This window comes from Onychostruthus taczanowskii, unplaced genomic scaffold, assembly GCF_017590055.1.
Source record: "Onychostruthus taczanowskii isolate IOZ18803 unplaced genomic scaffold, ASM1759005v1 scaffold67, whole genome shotgun sequence".
In the NCBI taxonomy this organism is placed as follows: Eukaryota; Metazoa; Chordata; class Aves; order Passeriformes; family Passeridae; genus Onychostruthus; species Onychostruthus taczanowskii.
The window spans coordinates 3,743,890-3,770,070 of NW_024504455.1; the positions used below are offsets into that span (position 1 = coordinate 3,743,890).

Below are 26,181 nucleotides of genomic sequence, written 5' to 3' on the forward strand. Positions count from 1 at the left end.
ACTTCCTCATCCAAAATTACGCTCCTTTATCTAAAATTACAATAATTAGTTGCCGTGCCCATGCTGGAAGTGGAAACCCCAGGGAAATTTAGAACAGGAACCGTCTACGCTCATTTCCCAAGGTATACATTTGGCTGATTTGGGGAGGACAGATGATCTGCGGGGACATTTTCAAGTTCTTACTGGAGAAGTTGTAAGAACCCCGCTACGAAGAGGGGATGCCGGGGGGCTGAAGGAGTTGCGGAGGAACGTGCCGGGGTGCCCGTAGGCTGAGGAGAGGCACCAGGCAACCGAAACGCGCCTTTGCCGGAGGGCGGGAGGGCAGGAGGGCGGGAAGCGAAGCAGTTTCGGGAAGCCGCGTCCCCCTCCCCTCTCCGCCGCCGCCCCCCGCCCGAGCCCGGACAGCGGCGGGGGCGGCCTCGGGGAGCCGGCCCGGGGGAGGAGCGGAGCGGAGCGGAGCCACACGGCGCGCCCGCTCCGCCAGCCCGGCCGGCTCTGCGGGGAGGCGGCTGCCCGAGCGGGGCCGCCCCCGCGCCTCTCCCGCCGCCCGCGCCGCCTGGACCACTGGGAAGATGGATGGACACGTCCTGGGATGGATCGTCCTCCTGTGGATCGCAGGTAGAGGCACGGGTGGCCCCGACGTCCCCACGCCGTGCCCAGCCCGCCGGGCTCCGCGGCTTTCCTGAGGGCGAAAACTGGGGGGGGGGGTTTGGGGGGATGCTTCGGAGGGAGCCGGCGGGGGGGCCGCAGATGCTTCGGAGGGAGCCGGCGTGGGGGCCGCAGCTGCTCGGGGCCGTCCCGCGGTGCAGTTTGCGGAGACTTGGCGGAGAGGGCTGGGAACGGGGGGCAGCCGGTGCCTCCCGCCCGGCCGGGGCGCGGGGCAGCTCCGAGCGGCCCCCGGCGCTTCTCTCCTCTTCTCTCCGCGCTTGGGCCCCGCTCGCCGCGGGGGAGAGAGCGCGCCCGCCTCGGGGAAGGGGCAGCCGGCCCGGGGGTGTCGGAGTGTCCTTGGCCGCCGTGAGAGAGGGATGGCGACGAACCCCCGGCTCCCCCCGCCCGCCCGTGCCGTGCCGTGCCGGGAACAATTGCAGGAACTTCTCCTTCACCCGGTGTCCTGACCGCACATGCCGTCAAAACGGAGGTGTGAGAGGAGGGGGCTGCCCTGCCTCTGGCCCGGCTTCCAGAGGGCAGAATTCTCGGGGGGCCTTCCCGTGACGGTGCAGTTCGCCCAGGCCTTTGTGAGCGCAGGACGGGATTGCCCCCCAGCCCAGCTCGCCGCCCGCCAGCTCCCGAAAAGCTCGGGCAAGTCCCCCCCTGGGCAAGGGGAGGGGAGCCGGAGAGGCGAGCAGAGAGGGCTCAGTGATGGGAGAGGGCAGGGGGGACAAGCTGAAAAGGGGCTGGGTCTGAGAGCTGGGCAGCGAGGAGCGGGGATTCCAGCAGGGTGAGAGCGGCGGGGCAGCCGGGAACCGGGGGGAAAGAGAAAGCCGTGTCAGGTCAGGAGCAAGATCTGCCTCCCGTGAGCCGGTGCAGCAGCCAGGCACAGGCAGGAGCAGCAGGCTATAGGAAAAGCTGCAGTAGGATGACTTAGCCAGGCAAGCTGGTTACAGGCTGAAAGAAGAAACAGACACACTTGGGTTAAGTGGCGTATATTTCCCACTGTCACCTATGTATCCCACAAAAAAGACCTCAGCCTCTTCCCTCTTCCTATTCAGATTTAGGATTCACAAGCAGTAAATTCGGCTTTTAGTCATAACACCTCTCTCCCACCACCCACCCACCCCTTTCCTTGCATTTTCACTCTGAGTCATCCTCAACACCGGTGCCTGCCTACTGCTCCCTTCCAGGGTTTCGCGGCCTCATCTGGGGCTTCAGCAGCTTCCAGCTCATTCTCCCTCCCTTCTCTCTCTCCCTCCTTCCCTGCCATTTGGCTGCTTCCAAATGTATCCCACTTCAGTGAGTTGGTCTGGAGTGGCAGCGCACCCACAGCTGCCCCTCCTTTCCCACTAGCCGTAGTGGTGTGCTGATAAACAGCATCCAAGGACCGTCAAAGGAGTACGGGGTGTAGCCAAACATGACATTACATTCCTCCCTCCTTCTAAAGAGCTTCTTTATCTCGTCATGTCACTCTAATCAGGACTTTTTTATCAAGCTAAAAGACCGCGCTGTTGACACTTTTCTCCTTCCACTGAGGGCAGTTCACGATTCCTGGCAGCGAGCACTGTTTGGAGCATGCAGGGTCAATGCAGAGAGAGAGAGAGAGGTACCGCTGCAGTGGGAAGACCTTCCAGTTTCCTCTAGCCCTGTGGTTTTGAGACAGGACTGCGTGCTGCTGGTGCTGTGGAAAGCTGGCAGGCACAGGCTTCCGGCAGGCAACAGGTTATCCACAGCTGTGTGCTGAGGGATGGAGGCACTCAGTGCTCGCCTACTCCCCTCCAGCCGCTGCTGCCCAGCCATAAATCAGGTGCTGATGTCCTTTTTCACAGCCGACAGAAAGCAAATAAGCAAAGGTGTGTGAGTGTGTGTGTGTGCGTGCGCGCACAGAAAAGGAAGAGGGGGCTAGCAAACATGGATTCAAGATTTTCCTCTCCCCAGTGGCTGTGCAAAGGAATGAAAGGTCTGCATCAAGGTAAGGAGCCCTAATCCAGCCACAGTGCTACACTCCACTCTGGGGAAGAGCAGTGGGGGTTGGGAGGTGGAGGGGCCAGGGGCCAGAGTGCAAGATGGGGAAGAAGCAGGGAGACAAAAGGGAGCACGAAAGAGAAGGCTGTCATTCCCTTCCCTCCCCTCCTCCCTCCTCGAGGTGAGCTGAGAAATTTCTAATCAGCACTTTCAGTCCCTTTCCTCCCAGCAGCAATTCCTCTCTGTCCTTTGTTTGTCTTTAATTTTTGGCTCTTGCATTTATCTTTTGTTTGGTTTTGCCCATTGTGAGCTCTTAGGGCAATTTCAAAAAATCCTGTGTGAGGCACAATGGATTTGGTTTGGCTTCTCCCCCTCCTGTCCTGCTCTCCCACGTGCCTGAAGCGAGTGTTTTAATAACAACAGCAAACGGATGAAGAGCAGGTCGTTCTTTATTCCTTCCTGTGAGGTCACACGGGTTAAGATATGTGTGGAACTGTGCTCTCATTCTATAAAAAGAAGATACAATTTGCCAAGTATCCTTAGTCCCTGTGTAAAGCCTGTTCTTGTAAATTACCAAGTGCAGCTTGATTCTGGAATGATTCCTCCCCTTGTGTTTACCATTTTCTTATTAATGCTGTAATTTCTAATGCATTTGAAAGAGCATAGTGCTGCGCTGGCGACTGAACTCCAGTTTTAGTACAGAACAAGCAGATCAATTTTTTCCTGCCTCACAACTTGGACTAAGCTTGGAAAAATCACAATTAGAAGACTGTCCATGTTAAAATGGGATATTTTCTCTCTGATAAGTGCTTTTCCACCTGTAATTTAGCATGCAGTCCCTGTGTACTGTCGCTGTACCTGTTCTTTCCCTGCCACGGAGGGCAGGCAGAGGAGGCATGCTGGAGCCCAGTTGTGTCATTGCTGTTTCTGCCCAGCTGACCAGACTTCTTGGGAAGACAGGGAAACAGCTGGACTCTTTTACTGGCCTTGATTTAAAGAGTTCATCTGACTTCCCTTGCCTGGCTTCACAGAGCGTAGCAAGTGTAGCATAACTGGGAAGAAATCTCATGTTTTTCTTACTTTTTATTCCTGTGAGGTCACCTTGAGTGAGACTGGCACCAGTGGAAATCCCAATGCCATCCCAAGGACGGGTATTATAGCTTGGTGCTGCAAGGCTTGGAGGGATTCTTCACATTTCTTTTGCTTTGTTCTCAGGCTTCTGATGAGTGATATTTCTGGGAATGATTTCTGGGATGCTGAACCAAGTCTAGATCAGGAAGCTTCTGACAACTGTAACAGGCTTCGGACAGCAGTGAGGCAGGCTGGGTTTGATCTGGTGTCCAGAGCTGAGATAATTCACCTGAGAGCATCCAGGGTGACTTTTGTGAATGTGTGAAAGGGGCTGTGGTAAGGGAGTGTAAGGAGCACAGGGAAGCTGATGAAGAGAATGAAGTGAGGAGCAGGGGGTGCCTGGGGAGAGCACCACAGAGAATGAGGAAGATCGAAGAATAGTCCAATGCCTACTGTAGTCATTTTGCACAGCCTGGGCTCTCCTACATGGAGCATTTTTGTGTTGAGATTCTGTGCTGTGAGTGCTGCCTGTGCAAGGCCACACAGGCTCTTCTGCAGCTGCTTTGGGTTTTCTCCTGTCCAGGTTAAGTAGCTGAAGAGCTGAAATTCTTTGTTTTGCTGTGGAGCTGTTGAAAACAGAACCATGCTTTCACCTCAGCTGCAGCTGACTTGTACAGGCATTGGTTTCTTGCTTCCAGAAAAAAATGAGTGGTCACGTTGCTAAGAACACAAGTCTGGTAGGAACCAGACCAAGACATCCAATTAATTTCCCATAAGCACTCGCCACAATCTGATGGTGATGGCTTTTGCTGATAAATTGCATGGATTGGATTTAGTCCAACATGAGTAGGCAAGAACCTGTACAATACAATCTCAGTGATCCCACTGGCTCTCCATTCATCTGTTCACACATCTCTTTATATTTTCTGACTTTCTGGTCTCAAAGTCCGGATCTTGCCCTTCCTGATTCAAGCTTGATCCACATATGACAGTATAGAAGGTGTGCCACTATTCAGCAGTGGGGGAGAGAGCACTTTGATGCATAGTATCCAAGGTGCCAAAACCAATGATACTTTTGCCTAACAGTTTATTTTTAATTGTTTATTTTATTTGGGAAGTGGTATAAGCTACCCTAAGGGCACTGTCACTTACCAGGGAACAGATGCTTTTCTGCCAAAGCCCTGAGGTAAAGTCTAGGAGTAGCTTTCCTGAGGTGCCTGGTTCAGGACACAGTGATTTCCATTCTCCTATGTGCACAACTTCCATTCCTGTCAATAAAGATACCCGAAAATGGGGGATGCAATTTTTGTAGTTTCATAGAATCAGCTGTACTACCTCTGGCAAGCAGTAGCATGAGCCAAATAATTGCAAAGAAGGAGACGAGATGCATGAACAGATAGGGAGACCCATGTGACCTGAAGAATAATGTGTGCTGCCTTCCTTCTCTTGGACTCAAGTCTTGTGTGCTCCAGAAGGATGCAGCCTGAGACATGTTCCACTGAACTACAGCATTTGGCTTTGCCTGTACTTCCAGGGTTTGGTGCTTCAGATCAATTTTATTCTAACTACATGATATTTAATGCATTCTATTTAAGGTCCCCTCCAACCCAAACCATTCTGTGATGCTATTCCTAGAGGCTGTGTAGTGAAGTTAAATCTTCCTGGCATTCATTTCGTCTCAGGGAGGCATAGGCTCCTCTGGAGGTCAATGGTGAAGCAAAAGCCTCAGTTATCACCTCTCAATTGCCTTCTCTCTTGCTCAGGGAAGGGGCTTAGGAAGATCAGGCACACCAGGCTCAAACCCGCCCTTACAAATATCCCCTCTGTAATCGCTTCCTGGAATTTTCTTTAATCACCAGTGAAATGTATTAGTGGTAGCTTGTGTGTAGTGTTGATTGCATAGTTTGAATGCATAATCTGAGGATAGTTCAGGAAAGGAATCAGAGCAAGGAGACAAATGCACATTGCCAATTGAAACAGACAAACCCCATACAATTATATTTCGGAAGTGTGATTATTTTTAAGCTCTTTCTCTGGGAGTGTGTGTGTGTGTGTATATATTTGTACAGACACAGAAAATCTTGGATTCTTTTTATTTTCTAAGAGAAAGGACAACTGTGTTTATAAGACGCAATTGTTTAATATTTTCAGACCTTTTTCTTTGGGTTTAAGAGAGCAAGAAGGGAGGAAAGCAAAACAATCATGTAGTCATGAGATTCCCAGGAGCTAGATTTTATTCTTGTTGAACTTGAAACATTGTGAAATTCACAATGAACAGGTTCCTTCTCTAGAGTGCAGGAATTGCATTTCCATCAGGACTTTGAAGTAAAGGCTAATTTTGCTCTGTCTGCATCAGTCAAAACATAGCACAACACAATTCAGTTTCTTTTTAGTCCTATTTAAATTACACTAGACAAAGAGCTACCACAGTGCTGTCACTAAGCTTCTCATAATTTTTCACATACTTCACTCTTTTTTTTCTCTGCTCTATTAACAACTCGGAGTTCTGCCCTCTGATACATCTGAGGCTTTTCTTGTCTTGGCTACACTACATTTTGAGGTCAGCAGTTTCTTCTTGGAGGTGAGGAAGTCCCATAATTCCTATGCCTGGACATAAGTGATCAGTGTAAAGCCACCATCTTGTCTTCAGGCAGTCAAACATCCTGCTGACCTTTTTGGTGGACACTCTTACAGCAGTGACATACTACATGAATCAATTCCAGTAATTCTTTTTTGGCAGGGTAAATAACAGTTGTATAATTTCCCAATTCAGCCATATATAATTATATATAATTTGACTTAAATAGATCTAAAGTTTCCTCTGCTCCAGTCTCCCAATCTGAGGCACTGTGTTGCTCTTAAATGCTATTCCTGGAAGGAATCCGAAAATAATACTTAAGAAGTTAATAAAGAACTTGGGGTAGGATATAGAATGTGCCATATAATTTTCTGCACATCTCTAAAATGCTTTTTGGTAGAAAAAGAATTCCTGTATTTTCCCAAAAGCTGCATTTCTTTTCTTCATATAGACATTCACATGGGGCTAGAGTGGGGAAAGTTGATCAGATGAGAATTTGCTAAAGCTCAGCTAATCATTTATTAAAGCAGTCCCTGGCTTGCCAAACTCATTAATCTCATTAACAGGGAGGGAGGGCTGTGGTGCATGGTTAGCTGAGAGCACTGTGTTTTCTAAGCAGCGTACTTGGTTCACAAGGGAAAGATTTAAACATTCAGTGTGTCACTGCTCTATCCCTGAAGCTGAGGTAACGTGATGAGTCACTTGATCAGCTCATGCCAACATCCTGGCTTCGGCCTCACACTGTGAGGGGTCGTGGATCTGCCAGACACGGGTCTGACTGGACCCTTTGGGTTTTCAAGGTGTTCGTCGTGTTTCTTGCATTCAGGTGCAACCCAGAAAGTGTGAATCTTTGGAGAGGATTAGGCATCACCACTTGGTTCACCTTGAGAAGCAAGTGGTGGCGTTCCCTTAGTGCCACGTGGCCCCACTGCTTGGTCCCTGGGTAAAGGAAGCCTGGCAGAAATGTCCCAGCTGCCACTTCCTGAATAATCTCTCTGCCTGTGTCTCAGGAAAGTGCAGGAGCTGCCTCATTCCCTGCCTGTCCTGTGGGAGACCTCAGCTGTGCTTGGTGGTACTCTGGAGAACAGCTACACTTCAGTGTTTGGATTTGGGTTCCAGGCACTTCTGGCAAAACTGATAACCTGTGCAACTTCCACATGGCACAAGCACAATGTGCATGGTGTCCTGCATTCATTATATGTATAATATAGCATTTCAGTGCAAATGCCAGAGCACCCTTGTGCTCCTCAAGCCTTCACACAGCAGTCCCCCAGGTCTTTAGATCAGTAACTCTGTCAGTATCAGTGACCACCTTGCCTCTCTGAAATAAGCTTTCCCCTAGGTTCTGTCCGTGCTGTGTTTTCCTCTCCAACTGGGATTTATAGACTTCATTGTGCTTTACAGTTCACTGCAGACAGTGTATCACTGCAGACAGTGATAACTTGTTGAATTTAATATTCACTGTTTTATCAGCCTCTTCACTTTCCTTTGGTTCTGAATCCTGATCATGCAATCTCTGCTCGCTCTTGCTTTTCAGGTCTGCAGCTGTCTCCAGCTTGACCTTGTCCCTTCATGCCTGCTGTTATACACTTGATGCATTTATTGCTCTCTGTCTCAGTGCTTTAGTCTATGCCTTTCCCCCCCCCTTCTAAAGATATCTCCTGTCATTTCACTTTCTTTTGCCAATTTCCATCTCCTTTTCATCTCTGCTTTCTGGAGTGGGTGGGTTATTTTTGCTGACTCCATTTCCTCTCTTCTCTACATCGTTTCTGAATCTCCTGCAACCTGACTGCAGCCCTTTGTACTTATTTTGACCTGGGCTGAGACACCTCCAGCTTCTTCCAACTGAATGCAAGCATCCTGATTGTCATCCTGCTTATCATTCTGCTTTTCATATTTGCTCTGATACTTTTATCTTTACTCATTTTTCTTCTTTCTTGCATTTTCCCTTATCTTTTGCTTCTCGATATCAGGAGGTCTTTCTTTGTCCTCAGTCTTTTCATTCCTCACTAAGCTTCCCCAAGTCCACCAGTCCCTTCTGCAGATGTTGTGTAGACTTTCTCTTCTGCTTTGTTGTCTTGAATGTTTCCTTGTATTTCCTCTTTTTCCCTGTTTCCCTGTGTATTCTCTCTTTTCCACCTGCTCTGGGTGAGGGGTGTGGTAACACCAATATTTTCCATACTGAACCTGATTCCCTTTTTCTGGTGTTGTGTGAGTGCTCTCAGACTTTGCTGCCTGCAGCACAAGGAGGGAAGCACCGAAGGGCATGCGGGGGAGTTTTGGCCATATCCCTGTGGGTGGATGGAGTGCCTCACTCTCTAGAAGGCTGACATTGCTCTCTGATTCTCCCTTAGCTACACAAGGGTATAACAGCAGTCTCCTTCATCTTCTCTGGGGCCTTAGTGCATCAGATCCAAGCTGCAGCTCTCCTGTCAGCTGCTAGATAAACATTACATGTTGAGATCCCTCTCCTCCCTGGGAATGTGAAAAACTTGAAGGTTTGGGCCCTTTTCCTCCACACCTCCCACATGGAGCAATTTGTCTCAGCGCTACTTGCCAGCCCTGGGAAGAGCTCTGTGATTTGGATCCACTCCTTCGTGCATCTCTGGAGTTTGGCAGAGCAGGCAGCACTAACTGGGCACCAATGCAGAATGTGCTGGTCCAGGCACTGTGCGTTGCCTGATCTGTAAAGAGGAGGAGTGGTGCCACTGAAATGGGAGGGAGGTGACTTATTCTGCAGTGGAATTGTTATGAACTCAGCATCTGGCCCCTTGGCTGACCTGCTGTACAAGTGGAGCATGGCCATCCCTAAAATACCTCTTCCTTATGTTTGAACCTGCCCCAGAAGCTGTGAATCATCACGGCATTGTGTTAGGGCTTCTGCTGCAGAAGATGCTACATTTGAGCCTTCAGCCCTATCATGCTGTGTTTTTCTTTGTGACTGTAAGGTATGAAAAAGCAAACTTATTTCTGTTGCCAACATCCGTGCTTACATACATTGAGGAGTGTTCCTCCCTAGCACCTGAAACAGATGGACAGTTTTATGTGTGTGAGGAGAATAATGCTGTGATAAAATGCAGTAGCTCTCTCTTCAAGCAGTGCCAAGGCATATGATACTCTTTTCTTTTTGTCTTCCAGCTGAGGTGGAAGGGTTGCAGGTCACTGTGCCTGAGAAGAAGAAGGTGGCCATGCTATTTCAGCCTGCTCTGCTTCGCTGCCATTTCTCTACTTCTTCCACCCAACCAGCTGTGGTGCAGTGGAGGTACAAATCCTACTGCCAGGACCGGATGGGAGAAGCTCTGGGTATGGTGACTTCTGGTTTGCAAACAATGAGCAAGAGGAACCTGGACTGGGATCCCTACCTGGACTGTGTGGACAGCAGGAGGACAGTCCGTGTCGTGGCCTCCAAGCAGGGATCTGCCATCACCATAGGAGACTTCTATAAGGAAAGAGACGTCAGCATTGTCCATGGTAACTCTCCTGCCCCAGTGATGCTTGGTGGGGGCTGGAATGGACCCTCAGCAATTTGGGATCCTGGAGTCTGGCAGTAATTGTTCACTTGAGTCCCTCAGTAAAGGCTGTGGGAAGGGAGCTCTTGTATGTCAGACATTTAGGATTCAGCCAACCAATCCTAGACCCAAAGATAATTTCCTTTGGCAGTTCCCTTCAATTAACTCTAGGTCTTCAAATACAGTACCCTTTTTTCCCTTCCATGAAGTGGAAGCTTTTTGTTCCTGACTTCTGCATATTGCTGTGTATATAGATTTTCCTTAGCAGAGGGGTGGCAGCAAGAGATACAAATTCAGTCTCTCCATGATAGGTTTTTCTTCCTTGCAAATGCCACTGCTGTTTTCCTTGTTCTGAAATACCAAGATAATCCTACACCTCATGTTTGCTCAGACACAGACTTCAGGAGCTTACCCTGTCATGAAACTAAACTCACACAGCCTTGGGCAGAGTGAAAGGAAGAGATTTCTGTGGGGTGAAGTCAGGTTGGGTGGAGATGAGGGATGGCAGGGTCCTTAAACATTTTTGTTTGGAAGGCTGTGTGAGAGACCTTGTCCCTCCAAAGTACAAAGTGTCTGATTGACTGGGGAGACCACCTAGTCAGAAATGAAGACTCCTTGGCGTGGAGAGCATGCGATCCGCCTCACAAGAGGGAGTGTTTTCCTCTGTCTCTGTGAAACCTCTTCACAAATGACTGAGGTGCTGTAGAGGAGACAGTCTAAGCCCTTCTTTCATGACATGAATAGTGTTGGGACTGCGCCCTAGGTGACAGGAAGGACAGAGAGACATTAGTGACCCCTTGTGCTCTTGTCACTTGCAGGGTGAGCTGCCTCTGCAGCATTATCTGTTTTCCCACCCACAGCCAGAAGTCCTGACCTGTTGTTTTTTCCTGAATACTGTGATATTCTGGATAAGGTTAACCCTTCTTCTTAGAAAGGAAATGAGATGGATTTGGGGACACAGAGGTGGACTCAGCACATTCAACACTCCATTCTTCCAGTAAGTGTTGGAGGGAAAACCTGACTTCTCTTTTTTGCCTTCCAGATGCAGACTTGCAAATTGGGAAGTTGATGTGGGGAGACAGTGGCCTCTATTACTGCCTTATTATCACACCAGATGATGTGGAGGGCAAGAATGAAGAATCAGTGGAGCTGCTTGTGCTTGGTGAGGCCTCTTGTCGGGCTGCTTTTTCGGCAGATACCTGATGCATCTCTCCTCCTGCTCTCTTGCTGTCTCTCCATCCCCGTGCACTGTATTACTATGGGTGTAAGAGCTATGTAAAACAGTCCCTGCAGCACTGTCACCATTGCCTTGCACCTTGTGCAGTCATTCACACCTAGGCAAAGTGGGTGGCAAATGCTACCAAACCAGAATAGTAATGTTTACACCCACACTGCTCACACGTTACACAGGCGTAAATGACTGCAGAGAGTGCGGGGCTATGGAAAGGCAGAACCCTTGTTTTTAAGGGACAAAACAAAATACTTGCAGCAAAATGAACACTTGAGACAGAGTCTTTTAACAGCAGACACCCAGAAGACATCAGATCCTGTGATTTTTGCAGTCCTCATCCCACTCTTCTGACCTGTGAGGCTGTCAAGAAGCATTGTGTTGATTGTGTCAGTTTGGGAGATTTTTTTTGTGTGCCTGGTAACACTTGTCCAGTTAGAGGTGCAGTGTCACAGTCATCCTAATCAGGTCTGACCTAGTGCTGCCACTAACAGGACCTACCCTCTCTGTGGTGTGTGTGCGTGGCTCTGTTTCTGTTAAGCTCCCTCGAGCAGTGTGCTGAGCAGGTTCAGTTCCTTCCCTATTTGCAGGGCTTGTTTCAGTGATGGCTTCCATGATACAGCTCACTGTAAAGGTCAGAAAAACAGCCATTCCAACTAAAGGAGAAAAGCAGAGTGGAATGGGCCTTTCAGGGACTTTTGTTGACATGCCTGGAGCCCAGCTGTAGTACTTCAACCCTAGATGCCCCAGGAGAGAAGCTGAGTTTTTCCCAACTTACCTCAAGACCTCACCATGGCTCTTGTGCGTACAGACCTGTGCATCCTATGATGGAAATATGAAAAAGCCTGGGCTGGTAGTGTGTAGGTGATCTGTGGAGGTGTACAATGGAACACATCTGTCAAGCGTTCCCTTGATCTCCTGCAAAAGGTCAGGGTTTAATTGGTGTTTATATTTGGAGCTGTAGTTACCATCACCAGGTAAACCATACTGGGTGAGTGGCTGTCACAGTGCCATTGCCTCTCCTCACCCCTTTAATGTCAGCCAAACAATGGACAGTTGGAGTGGAAGGTCAGAAAGTGGAAGGTCAGTGTGGTCACTCCAGAAGACAGTGTCACATGCCTGTGTAAATCCACAGTGTGACTGTATCATCTGCCACTTAGGCTCAGGACCAACCTGTGTGAGTTCAGGTGAGGTTATCTCTGCCAGGTGGCAGTGGTAGCTGTTAAAATCCTCTCCTGAGGTCCTGTGTCTCTGTAGTGATGAGCTGCTGAATTTTTGTCCCTTTTTCACCTTCCTGTCTAGGATTTGGTGTCTTCCTCTTGTATATCTACAACTGTGCTCAGACACCAGTGATGAAACAGTACCATGGTAACAAGAAGAATTGGTTTTTCAGTGTGTACAGAAGGCTGTGGGGAGCAAACACAGAAATCCCCTCCTCTGGAGCTGGCTTGATGTCTCTGCCCCCAGTTCATTGTGGTTATGTTGGGGGACACATGTAGCCTGGGCTGCATCACCCTTGACCACATCTGCTTTTCTGTTCTGCCTCTGGGCCTGACCTTGCTCTTGATGCCGCTCTCTGCCAAGTTTGGCAGCAGCATGAGAGCAGACTTTTCGTGGGCTTCCTTCTGCCTCATGCTGTTAGGCAGCTTCTGTATATTGCTTTTCCTGGGTAGAGGCAACATTCCAGCTTTTGGTGCAATTACAGAGTTACCTACCTGTTTTCCTCCTTCCCTCTCTTCCCCTTCCCACCTTTTTCTTTTCCTTCTGCCTTTGCTGTTACTTCTTCTTTGTTTTCCTTTATCTCTCCCTGTTGATGGCTAAAGGATGAAGCAGCCAGTGATGAAAATACTGTTTCTTAATATTCTGCATATTCTGGGATATTTTTTGTTACATCCCATTGCTTGGAGGGGAGCACTGAATACAGATGTATGTTGTAGCAGTTTTACAGTCTTAGGGGACATGTGGTGAAAGGGTTTTATCTGCTGTTCTGCTGCTCTTGGGGTGGAACCCAGATTCCCTGTTAGAGAGTTTGGAGCAGCAGAGGGATAGTGCATGAGAGATGCTACGGTTCCCAGAGCACATTGCTGTTTGCTCCCTGCTGACAGTGGTCTCTCAGATGCAATTTACATTGCTTATTTTGGGGTTGCTGCATGATTTCAGCATAAATTAGAATTTTGAATAGAGCAGAGGTTCTATCTACTCACGTTATCCTTGGGGCGACAGAAAATTCAGAATGGAAAAGGAAATAGGAAAATATCCCTTCTAGTGGTTTCATATTAATGCCAGGATGAAAGGGCAGTTTAATATCATGCTGAAACCATAAAAGGACTGAGAAGCAAAAATGGTAGATATCATGCTAATAGCATCAATAAATTAATGGAAGTTTGTTTAGCTAAAAGTGCAGGCTCCTGCTTTTATACAGTGAATCATACCATGAAAAATTGATGAAAAGGCACTTTGTCACAACATAGAGCAGAATCTAAAATGTGGGCTAATTACAGTAATTTTTTTTTCCATAGGAAAGCGATCACAGAGATCTTCAGTGATCTCTTAAGCAGCCAGGGAGCCTGGGTAATGATGGGATTGCATGTTGGGTTTTGTTACCTGGAGTGCCATGTTGACACAGAGAGCTGCTGGTCAGCTCTGGGTAGCATCAGAGAATCCCATGTGCTGTCCTCATGTCACACCTATTTCAGAAAAGCATACAAGCATTTATTTATAGCCATTTGTGCTCAGCAAAGCTGATAGGATTTGTAAAGCATACCTAATGTTAGGCATGTGCTTATTATGTACTTTGCTGAAAAGACCATTCAGTATCTTTTGCTTAGTCAGGGACTTTAACCCTCTCTAAGGGAATCAGTGCAGGTGAGGTAAGAGGAGTGGCAACCTCTGTCTCAGGTTGGACATCAGAAGGAATTTCTTTACATAAAGGTTGGTTAAACACTGGAATGGGCTGCCCAGGGAGGTGTTTAAGGAAAGACTGGATGTGGCACTCAGTTCCATGGTGTGGTGGTGTTTGGTCACAGGCTGGGCTCAAAGATCTCAGAGGTCTTTTCCAACCTGTGATTCTCTGTGATTCTCTGATAGATGTGCATTTTGATGGCATTTGGAATCTCCCAACAGGATGTAGTGTGCTGGAAACTGTATGAATTCTACTTCTGCTGCAGACTAATCCAGAACTTAGCAATTCCACATCAGGAATCAAGTGATACTCCATGCACTTGTGTGTTTTATTAGAAAAGGAGAACCTTTGCTGACATTACAGCTGGGCTAATGAATCCCTTTGAAAATTTATACATTTTATTTTTTAAACTTTTTAATGTGATTGAATCTAAAAGGCTGAATATTAAATTGAAGAAAGTCTACATTTCTGTCATAGTAGCTGGCAGCTAATGTCCTGCTTCTTGAAACACAGACAGTGCTATTAATCATATTGTTATTTGTAGCCCCTGTGTATTTCTTTTTTATATGAGAATGTCAATGGGCTTCAGTAAAGTAATTAATTGCAGCCTTTCTGAAGGGAACTGCACGTGTACCAGTGCAGGGATGCCGCATGCCTGGAGTAACCTTCAAACCAGAAGTGCAGTGCAGTGTCAGTGTCATCCTGGCTTTGTGTCACCAGCCCACATCAGGAAGCAGTCCAGCTTCATTGCACAGAACCCAGTAAGCCTTCCCAAGAGCCAGAATTTACTAACCAGGTGCAGGGACCTATGGAAGCTGCTGCACTGCTCCCTTCCCAAGCTGGAACAGCTACAGAGCAGTGCCTGAACATAGAGTTCAGCACAGCTGGGCACCCTGGAATGCATAGGTCTGTGCCAGCTTGGTTGATGTTTGCATTCTGAGATTTTACATAGCTTAGACATGCTTCACAAAACAGTGGCTCCATTCCCCAGGACCTGTCGAGTTTCTGGAAGAGGCCAGAAAGTACTCCACTAATTCCAGCTGTTGGTTTGATGCTTTGGTTAGTGATCTGTGCACTTTGCTAGACAGATATTGCCAGCTTTCTTTTCCATCCAATTCAGCAGCTAATTTTACATAAACTGTGTATCAGTGAAATATTATTTTATGGTTCATCATAGAATCATTAAGATTGGAGAAGACCTTCAAGATCATGGAGTTCAACCTTTGAATGAAGACCACCATCTCAACTAAACTGTAGCACTAAGTGCCACGTCCAGTTGTTACTTGAACATTCCCAGGGATGGTGACTCCACCACTTCCCTGGGCAGCCCAGGGAGTCCATTCCAGTGCTTAACTACCCTTTCAGTGACAAAATTCTTCCTGATGTCCAACCTGAAACTGTCCTGGCACAGCTTGATGCCATTTCCTCTCATTCTGTCACTTTTTCCCTGGGAGTGGAGGTCGATCCATCTTTCCACACCCTCCTTTCAGGCAGTTGTAGAGAGTGGTAAGGTCCCCCCTGAGCCTCCTTTTCTCCAGGTTAAACACCCTCAGCCACTCCGCATCAGACTTGTGCTCCAGACCCTTCCCCAGCTCCGTTCCCTCCTCTGGACTCACTCCAGTCCCTCAATGCCTTTCTCAGAGTGAGGGGCCCAAACATAAACACAAGACTTGAGGGGCCTCACCAGTTCTGAGTACAGGAGGACAATCACTGCCCTGCTCCTGCTGGCCACACTATTCCTGATCCAAACCAGGATGCCACTGGCCTCCTTGCCCATCTGGGCACACTCTGGCTGACTTTCAGCTGCTGTTATCCAGCACCCCAGGTGCTCTTTCATTGCACAGTTTTCCAGCCACTCTTCCTCAGCCTGGGGCACTGTCATCTCCTCCAGGAAGATGCTGTGGGAGACACTCCCAAAGGCTTTATTAAGTCCAGGAAGACACATCCACAGTCTTTCTCTCATCCTCTGGGTGGGTCACCTCATCGTAAAAAGGGATCAGCTTGGTCACGGAGGACTTGCCTTTCCTAAACCCATGCTGGATCCTTCTGATGCTCTGGTAGTCCTATATGTGCAGTGTGATTGCACTCAGGATTATCTATTCCATAACCTTTCTAAACACCAAGGTCAGTCTGACAGACCTGAAATTCCCCAAGGAAGAAGCTGAAGCTTCGCCCATTGTTATGCTTCAAATAACAACAATTAGCACTTGAGGTTTATGTTAATTTCTGGAGACAGCTGGCAACTAACATTGGTAAACTGACATCTTCTGCAGTTTATAAAACCAGCCAGTATCCATATAGGCCTAAACCCAAAATTTAAAGTCTCACACACATAGTAGTAGTAGTAGTAAAGAATGTAAAGTAAAGAATGTAGATACATATACACACAGCATATTGTACAGTAATTAATGTACTAATAGAGACATGTGTTGACTTTCAGTGAGGATAAATCTCCACTGGGACACGTGTGTATGGTGTGCAATGCTAATAAGGCAGATCTTACTCAGCAAAGTGACTCAATAGCTGGTATAAATATAGCCAGGTTTGGAGTCTCTTCTATGCCAGGAGAGACTGTATAATAAAATTTGACATGATTTCGGAGATTGAAAAGTTCTTGGCAGAATTTTCCCTTACATGATGTTGGTTTTAGGATTTTGCTCTGATTTGCTGAAAAGCTGCCAGTAGCATCCGAGCCAGTGCTCGGTCACAGGAGTTGGCAGAGTTGTGCCGGTGGCCTTGTGTTGGGGATGTGATGTTGGCCCACATCTCAACTGGGAAAATGTCTGTGAGCAGCTCCATGGAGAGGGCTCCCCAGCCTTGAGCTGTGACCAGAGGTGGGTAGTGCCAGCAGGCAAAGGAAGTGATTGGCACACTTCCTCTTAAAAATCCTGGAAAAGTGTTGATGCACTGCCCCAGACCACTGTGCTGCCACCTTCGTAACCTGCTTCCAGTGCCCCTCATCCTAGCCCAGCCTACTCCTGGTTATTTATTTCACACCGATTAGAAGTGCTACTTGTTGCCAAGGTTTTTTACCCTGTTTTCCTCCTTATTTGCCAGCGACAGCCACACGCTGCTGTTCACAAAGCAGACCGGTGTGATTAAAAGACCGCGGGTACTAAGGTAGCCATGGCAACAGCCTCCTTGGAGGTCTTTGTTGCCTGCTAAAACTTTGATCTCCAAAAGGGGCTGCTGCTGTTTCTCCGTCCAATTGAAGGGAAGGATGGGAAGAAAGGATAAAGTTTACTCCAAGCGGAGGGAGAACAGAGGAACACTGCAGAGCCATGCTCCCCCAGTAAATCTCACAGCAGCTGCCTTGGAAAAGTGTCTGATTTACAAGGGCCACACTTCCTCTCCTATGCTTTCCAGCCTCTCCTCAGGCCAGTGTCCCTTGCCAGGAGCCTCTTGCTGTGGCATGGCTTGGCAAAGTTTTCCACCACTGAGAAGGAAATAATTCCCTCTGTAGTTGCTGCGTCCTGTGATCCCACTGCAGCAGGTTGGGCTGTGGAAGCAGCCCTCAAAAAGGAAAACAGTTCAGCAGTTACTGCCATAGTTACCCAATATTTGTCACATTTATGCGACTGCCAGTATTTGCCATGTTCCCATATTTACCCAATTGCTGTGTTTCTGACTGCACCTGTGCCTACTTTATTCATGCCATCATTTCTTTTCAGCTGCACCACTTACCCTAATTATTTTTGTGTCTCTTCTCTGCAGACTCTCTGCTAATTGTGTGCTTGACTCCAGGTCTTCCCTGCTCCGCTGCTATTTGTTCACTGCTCTGTCGCCTGCCTGCCTCCTGTGTATTAACTCCTGTCCTCGCTGGCCTCTGCTGTGTGTCTGCACCTCTTGGAGCTGCTCTGCATCCCCTCAGCTTTTCCTCTCCCATCCCTCCTCCTGTGCTCTGCCAGAGCAGATGGGGTGCTTGCAAGCTCCGTTGCATTTCAAGGCTGGCAGGGGCCTGGGGCATGTGAGGTGCCTGGTGAGAGGCCACTATGGGCAGGTAAAACCCTTCAGCAGCACGGGGGGAATAGAGATGGCATATATCCCAGATCCTTGCAGAATGAGGACAAGCTCCTAGCTCTGACACAGTCACCCGGGACAACCCTGGGAAACGGGGCCATTGTCTATTCCTTCTATCCCCTCGGTGGTGGGAGCTTGCACAGAGGACACAAAGCTCTTGCGGGGAGGGGGCACGGATCTGTGACTCAGCAGTGGTGCTCAGCCACGGCTTGGAGTGCCTGCAGCCCTTTCTCAGGTGGGCAGAGCTGCTGTGCAGAGGTGGTGTGGCCAGATGGTCTCTTGGCAGGATGTTTTATTGAATTGTTTCTTCCCCACCCATTGCTATCTAGCCCCAGCATCTACTTTAAAACTTCCTTGAAAGAAATGAGAGGGAAAGAGGTGAGCTTAAAGCCCATGAAAGGAGCATCCTAGGCATGGAGAGATGGGTGGATGCTGGCCATGGGTGCTCTGGCTGCCTCCTGCCTTCTCTTACAGCCATGGGTCCAAAAGGATGCCCTGCTCTCTGCTTTGGGCAGTGTGTGACCCACCGGGCTGCTCCCCCAGGATCCTTTCTGTGGCCACTACCTGGTTCTGTGCTGTGCCCATGTTTGGGCCAGGCTTACAGAGGGCAGGAGGTGAAAGCCAGTGGCAGTGCTGCCCCCATCCCCGAGCCACCCTGTCCCTTTGTGCCTGTGCCCACTGGCTGGCAGGACGGGGGGATTTTTGCTCCACTTGTTGCTGGCAGCAGCAGCAGAGGGGAGAAAGTCACCTTCAATGAGGGACAGTGGTGGGAGCCTCCTGTTGCTGGGGCAACCACAGGCAGCCTCAGCCTGTTGGCTTCCCTGAGGAATGGTGTGGGGAAGAGTTAATCAGGGGATTTATCCAGCCTGGGGCAGGGAGGGGGCTGAGCTGTGGAAAGCTGCTGGGGGCAAGGCAGTCCAGGGGTGGGCATTGTGCTCCAGGGCTGCCAGCTGGGCTGGCAGAGTTCAGGCTGAGCTGTGGTGGGATTTGCTGCTCAAAATCCCACCACAGGGATCCTCCCAGGCTTTGTGCATCCCTGCTGGGGGTTCTGGGGCCCCCAGGGCTGTGTAAGTCCCGTTGGCAGGGCAGGAATGCAAATTCCCCAGGCAGATACTCTGCCAAGCCAAGTGAGGCTGCACAAGCAGGGAAGTGCTAGCTGCTCATGGGTAGCACAGAGGAGCTGCTTTGGCTGTCTTTGTTTTTACCAAGTTCTCAGGCACTGTTATATTAAGGGGTGCTTTTTCCCTGTTGGACATGTGATTCCTCTTGGAGATCAGAAAGTACCCAGCACTAGCAGGGTTCGAGGCTCTCCAGGTAGGTTCCAAATAAAGTAGGCACCTATTTGTCAATGACCATTTGAGAAGGAGTTTCTGCTGTTTAAAGGTGTCACTTCCTTGCCTTTTTTACCACAAATAGATGCCCTAAATTAGCTGTGTACCTCCAGCAATTTGTCCAGTGGCATCTGCTCTCACACTAGGGCTGCATGTGAGCTTGTGCAGAGATAATAACACGTGGGAGGTGAGCTACGTGCTCGTGTCTGCCCATATTCTGCATGCATGTAGTTCATGTGGGTGCTGTTCACATATGCTGTTCACAAAAGGCCTGCAAAAGAATTGCATATTGTTTTATCAAAATAAGGAATATAATTAATATGCACGTGCAACATAACACTCCAGTTGTGAGTGGCTTGCACACTTGATCCTTCCAGGAAATGGACTGCAAAGAATATCATGAAACTCTTTGTAAATGTAGATGAAAATGTTGCAGCAGACTGGTGGCAAGAGTCCTCCCTCAAAGTGGTAAATGGGGAGCAGTTATGTGAAGCATCACCATGCTATCTTTTGCTAAGGATTCTGGACCACTTCATCAGGATGGGCGTTCCTGTGAGTAGTAGGCAGCTCTGATGAGTTGCAACTGGCTGCAAAGCACTGCCTGTAGTCATGGTATACTCATTATGGCTGCAGCAGGCTTCCTTGTGGACTTTTGATCTCTACAATCTCTACAGAGTCTCTGCTGAAGCACTGAGGAAAAACGGATGGTGGGAATTTGATTGTAATAACCTTCAAGGACAGACTAGAGGCCGAGGAACTTCGGATCCAGTTCATCACTGTGTCTGAGTGCTGCATAGTGCAGGACCTGGAGGGCATGTGGGCAGGTTAAAGGTAGCTTTCTACCACTTTTGCATTGGCTTACCCTTAGCTGCTCCTGTTGTCATGCCCCCAATGTGTGTCTCTCTTCAGAGTGCAGCTCTCCTACCATATGCATGTCTTTTAAAATCCCAGCATGATCCTGGGGCTCTCTGGGAGAGTTCACAGCACAGCTGCACTTAGGGCTGTTCTGCCAATGCACAGGTGTGTGTAAATTGCAGCTGAGCACTGTGCAGGATGTTTGCTTGTACTGGAAATATCCCAGACGTTCTGTGCCAAAACAAACAGGCAGCAAGCTGCCTTTGGGCTTGGAGTTTGTTTGCTTCTATTTGGTTGTAAATTATAAATCTGAATTTGACTTGCCTTTTTTTTTTTTTTTTTTTTTTTGCAAAATGATCCCAGAAATTTCTACATGAATCCTTCCCTGGCTGGTTTGCTTCCATTGGGTGTTGGCCTTTTGTCACACAGTCTCACCAAGGTGCTTGTGCATCTCCAAATAATTAGCACATATGCACAGCGTTCCTTCAAGGCTCCTTTCCTGGAGTTGTAGGTGCACTCACAGAGCCCCACATGGAGAGCATCATCCACGGGTTTGGGAAGCACGTGGCTGATTTATCAATAGCCTTGAGTTAAGTTAAAGATGTTTCACAGCCGTAGAAACTACATCAGTACGTTTCAAAAATAAACTGTGTCCTTTTGTTTAAGGGCTGTTGTGCATTTCCAGGAGCTTTTGCATGTGTAGAGCATAACTCCAGGAAGATGTTACCATGTAACCATGCTAAAGGGACTCCTTTTTCTTGTCATTTTGTGCCTAGATTGGAGAAGCTCTGTTCCAGATTCTTTCCCCCCAGCTCCGCTGATAAAGATAAAATGCAAGGACACAGAAATGGCAGAAGTGCAGAGGCAGACACCAGGCATCGAGCAGGATGACATCTGTGGTTGATAGGAATTCACATAACGCAGAGTGCAAGTGGGCTGATGAGGAAGGGAGCTGGAGGCTAAGGCAGGGGCTGGGGAGTGTGTTTTTCTTGCAGTAACCTCTCTCTTTCTTCTCCTCCTTCTGTCTTTTCTAGGCAGGACAGGGCTGCTTGCAGATCTCTTGCCCAGTTTTGCTGTGGAGATTATGCCAGGTATTCAGTCATTTCACCCTTAATCATCCATTCCTCTGTCATCTTGTCTGTTTATCCTTCTGCAGCATCTTTATGTGGTGTATGTTTCACTTGTATGTGTGTTTTACCTGGGGATTTAAAGAGAAAAGCCCATCAGTTACTGGGAAAGTGCTGGCTTTGGATCCGAGAGAGCTGATGCTGGGCCATGCTGGGAGCCAGCATACAGAGATGGTTGATGTCATGCCAGGATCAGTGTGAGAGCAGAACTGCCAGGGCTGTTCTGGGGACGTTTTCTGTCAAGCTCTCTGCTCTCCCCCTGCTAGCACAGAGGAAAGTGTGCTTCAGCCTGGGAGACCCTGCAGCCCTGCGTGGCTGTGTGTGTCAGCTGCTCCTGTGCAGTCACTCCGCTCCCCAGACCTGGCCTGTGCCCTGCTCCACCCTCACCACAGATGGTAGCACAGCAGGTGCTGGGAACAGAGCACTGGCTAGCACCCCATCAGTGGCACAGCCCCTCTGGTGCTGCATGGCCAGGCCACGTTCTTGGTAACACCAGGTGGCTGGGCCCGACGTGAGAGCTCCGCGCCCCTGATAAATCCCTTGCTAGCCAAAACTAGCGAGAGCCACCAGTTCTGGCACTCCTTGCAGAGGAGACAGAGGCTGTGCAACAGATTGTTCTTGAAAGGGAAAAGCTGTGAGAATATTTAGCCCTCGAGTCATCTGATCATTCCCTGATGGTGCCCGAAGAGCATTTCTTTCACACGTTTGTGCAAAAATGCAACTCCACATAAATGTGTGAAGCTATTTTCGAGCCTGTCCCAGAGATGCAAACAGAGAGGAAGGCAGACACTCACCCACCACCAGTGTAACCCAAAGCTCCTTAGAATTCCTGCATGGCAGGAGAGGGATTGGTCTTTTCAGCATAGATAGATAACAGTTGATTCTCTATTGCCTAACACTTTTCCTCCCGTTATTTAGAATTTTATTGAATGGGTATAAAATTATGGTGTGTAGGCCAGATATCTTTCTGGTACCCTCACTGCATGCATAGACAAGAAGAAAGTGTAAGATGCAGCAGCAAACCACATTTCAGCTGTTGGTGTTGCCTGAGTAAAGAAAAGCAGATACTTCTGTGAGGACACAGAGCATGTCAGCTTGGTAGTCATTTGAATCTCAGCATTACACAGTTATATTGGGAACTGGTTGAATCCCAGCTTTGTTTTGTTTTAAAGGAAGAGCCAGCAGGCTCTTTTTGCTGTTTTCTTAACCTCATCAGAAAAGGAAATGGTCTAACTTCCTGTGAAGTAAAATCCTGACTCACAGGTCCCTGTGGCTGGGACACTGATTTCAAACATCCACTTTATATGCTGAGTGAGTCTCCTGCAATGTGCAATGTACACACTAATCTGACCCCCTTTTGTACTCCTAGGATGTTTTCAGAGAGACCACAGATACACTTCTAATGGACTTGCTGTCTGTTTTTTCCTCTACCAGGCTTTTGTCCTTTATGGAGTGGTTGTGAACTGTTCACTAATAGCTCTGGAGATCTGACATCTCAGGTTCACTGGATAGCTGTGGCTGGCCACTTGTGTCAAGCAGCACCGTTTCACCTCCTTCTCTGTATCCACGATGGTTGCAGAAAACAAGATGAGAACACAACAAAGAAAAAGCCATTAAGATGTTGCTTAGATTGGCATAGATTAGGAAGTGCAGGACTGGAAAGGATAGTCTGGCTCCCTATCGTGCAATCTCTCCCCAGCACCATGTAATTTCATCTTTCTGTAAGATTAGCAAGTTTAGGAGTGGCCTGAGGTTTGGCCTTTCTCTTTCCCATTGGCCCACTTTCTTTGATGGGCTTCTTTTAGCTTCTCTCTACAGCACTGATCATCTATTTCTGTCCATTTATGTAAGATCTTTAACTATAATACCTGCTTTTCCTGCTGCATTTATCCTCCTACCATATTTACAGGCAGGAGCTACATCTTCCCTCAGCCTTCTGTTTAAGAGAGTAGCTCAGCAGGCTTCAGCTCCCCTGCTGCCAGGCAGGCTCCAGAGTCCCTTCATCGCTCAAATAAATCCCTGCTCTCCACTGGCTCCGGCCTAAATTATTATTTTCTGCTGCACAGATGACCAGGGCTGTATAACATCAGTAACTTCAGATGAAGTCAAGTGCAGAGGAGGCCTTGTGTGATGGCATTGATATTTTTTTAATACTGCTGGAAATTCTTCCCTTATTTGGCCTAGGATTACATGTGCCATTTTTGGTGGCTGTATTGTGTGAGTGGTGACAGTAATGCTGTGTATACTTGATCATTTCTCTTGTGTTCAGTTCTTCTCAACCAGTGAAGTCCTGTTCAGAACAGTTATTGTTCTTATTTTTGAACCTGTGACACTGAAAGTATTGCTGCATACTTTGAAATTCAGGATAATACTGCATTTCACATTTCCTATTTTAGCCCCAAGGACAACTGGCCCTTTGTATAACTTGTCCCAGCCTTTACTGACAATGCATCCCTACTGCTTACTGTCATGATATTTTAGCACATTCTTATTTTCTGTGTCAAGGTAAAAGATGAAAATTTTAAGCAAAACAGCTGCTAGAAGCAGAACTTGAGGGACTGGGTCAGTAATCTCTCAGCTCTTGCTTTCCCATTCATGAATGCTTCCCTTCTGCCCTTTCCTTACTTGTCAGCTAAATTTTTCTCAGCATATAGTAAGTTCAACCCCAACATATTATTCCACAGGAACCAAAATTAAATGCAAATTTAAATGAAATTCATGTGTGTCAGCCAAAAAAGAAATAAAGGATTAAAAAAAAAAAACAAACCTCACTTCACACTTCTGAAGTGTTGATTTGTAGATGCCAGATCTTTGACTGACATTTCTCAAAGGAAATTTTAAATTCTAGATTTAAAATGGTATTTTTAAAAAGGGGAATTGTTTGTAAAAGAGTTAAGGAAAACTCCAGCAAAGTAAAGAATCATATGTCTGTTCAAACAGAACGGTGTGGATGGATCAAAAATGACACTTCTTATTTTTGCATTGTATTAAGAACTAGGGAAAAATTCTATTTTGAATGGTCCAAGTGAAACATTTTTCCTTGACTTTTTAGCTTAGCAACACAGGTGAGGGGTGCACTGTTTTTCCAGTGTGATTCTTCATGCACATTGCAATCTTTGTGTCAATACTTCTTCATCTCAAATAATAGTATACCAGGAGACTCTTTAGTGAATGCTGGACTTCTGCTTGGAAATACTGGTCTGCTGCTTTCTGTTTTCCTCTGAAGTGGGGATAAACTCTTTCCCACTGCAGCCCCACCATGTCTTGATTTGCTTTTTGCCATGTTTCCTAGGTGGTTGAATAACCACCAAGTCTTTTCCCCACCTGCAGTCTTGCTTTGAGATAGGTTGGTGCATTTCTCTGACTTAAAACCAACTCCAGGCCTCCTGTATGTTCAGAGTCTTGTAATTTCTTGGTCCAGATGGGTTCACTGTTCATTCCCTTAGTCTGTGGAACTCCTATGTGGCAGTAGGTGCTGCCCTGGCTCAGGCTGAGCCCTGCTCTCACCACATTTTCCAGCAGCAAAGTTTGAGAAACCTTTTCTCCCTGCCCTTCCCCTTTAAGCCCCATCCTGGTTTTTGTGGGCCAGCTCTTGCCTGCTTTCTTCACTTGTAGGGTGTTTTTCAGCTGCTCTCTTTTGGGGCCTGGCACACATCATCTGAGGCTTCAATGGGGGAGGGGAAAAGTGGTTGTTAGGTTTCCTGGCTGGCGGTGCCGCCTGAATGGGATGTTCATTCGGCACATTCAAAAGAATAATTGCGCGCGTAGGCCTCGCTGCGAAGGGGCAGGCCTGGCTCGTTCACTGGGCTATTTATAGCCTGCTTTTCACCATCTCTTGTCCCATTAAAACCAGAATGTGGCTGGGGAACAAACACGTAAGCAGGGCATGAACATGGCCAAGAAGAATGAGTCTTTGATGAGGGCCAAACGCTAATGGAGCACGTCCTGCGGCATTGGTGCGGGTCTGTTGTGGGGCGAAGGGTTTCTGGCCGGGGAGCCAGGGCTCCTGCCTCTGTGCTGCTCACCTCTCAGCCTGCCAGAGATGCTGCCAGAAGGGACCACATTTTGATGGCTCATTTCTCACCGTCATGTGCCATTTCTGCTCTGACACAAGAGGAGGAGTAGACCTCATCCTAGACACACAGGGAGTCAGTCCACTTCTGTTATTCACCTGTGTGTTTTGTCCCCGTGCTCTCCGCTGGGAGGATGTTGCTGACGTTCTCTTCCACAGCAATGTGCAGTCCTGTAAGTATCTCCCTTTCTCCCCTTGTTTTCCAGAGTGGGTCTTTGTGGGCCTGGTGATCCTGGGGGCGTTCCTGTTCTTCCTCCTGGTGGGGATCTGTTGGTGCCAGTGCTGCCCACACAGCTGCTGCTGTTACGTCCGCTGTCCCTGCTGTCCTGAGTCCTGCTGCTGTCCCCGGGCGCGTGAGTGACCCTGTCCAGGCCTGGTGCAAATCTGTCCTACTACGTCTGTTCCCTGGCAGAACAGGAGGAGAATCTGCTAATATTGTTCCTTTCCTTTGCCCTGAGCACTTCGCTTGGCTAAGGAACTGGTTCTTAGGGAGTGAAGCATCTGACCTATTACTCAATGGTTGAATGCTCAAAGTTAATTACAAATGTAATTCCCCAAGCCCTCCCTGCCTTGGCAGCTCTGCCTGCTTTTCCAAAGTGTCATGTTCCCATTCCAGAGTTGTTGTTGTGTCGGTGAATGTTGCGGGTCAGAGCTAAGAGCATCCTGGGAGGTTTCTTCCTGGCAATGCAAATCAGCTGTCCTCTACAACAGTGCAAAATCCTTGCAACCCAGCAAGGTTCCTGGTCAGGCTCAGTCAGATCTGTCAAGTTCCATGAGCCTCATCCTGCTGCTTGAGTCACCAGTTATTTTTAAAGCTGAACTGCCACTAAATCATGGCAGTGATAATGCTGGCTGTAACACCCTGAGTGTCT

At 48.1% G+C, this 26,181-nt stretch overlaps 1 protein-coding gene across 3 annotated transcripts in view; it reads left to right on the plus strand.

Moving 5' to 3' along the window:
• Window positions 1-247: 247 nt before the first annotated feature.
• ILDR2 (immunoglobulin like domain containing receptor 2) overlaps window positions 248-26,181 on the plus strand; it is a 40,266-nt gene continuing 14,332 nt past the window's right edge. For 2 of the 3 annotated variants that reach the window (XM_041420888.1, XM_041420889.1), the window contains exons 1-4: window positions 447-618; window positions 9,404-9,736; window positions 10,817-10,936; window positions 25,516-25,662. In XM_041420888.1, the coding sequence (XP_041276822.1) occupies window positions 573-618; window positions 9,404-9,736; window positions 10,817-10,936; window positions 25,516-25,662 (646 nt within the window). In that variant the 5' untranslated portion in view covers window positions 447-572. Of the gene's footprint in view, window positions 619-9,403; window positions 9,737-10,816; window positions 10,937-21,144; window positions 21,202-25,515; window positions 25,663-26,181 lie in introns of all 3 variants that reach the window. The other variant, XM_041420890.1, reaches the window with a different exon arrangement.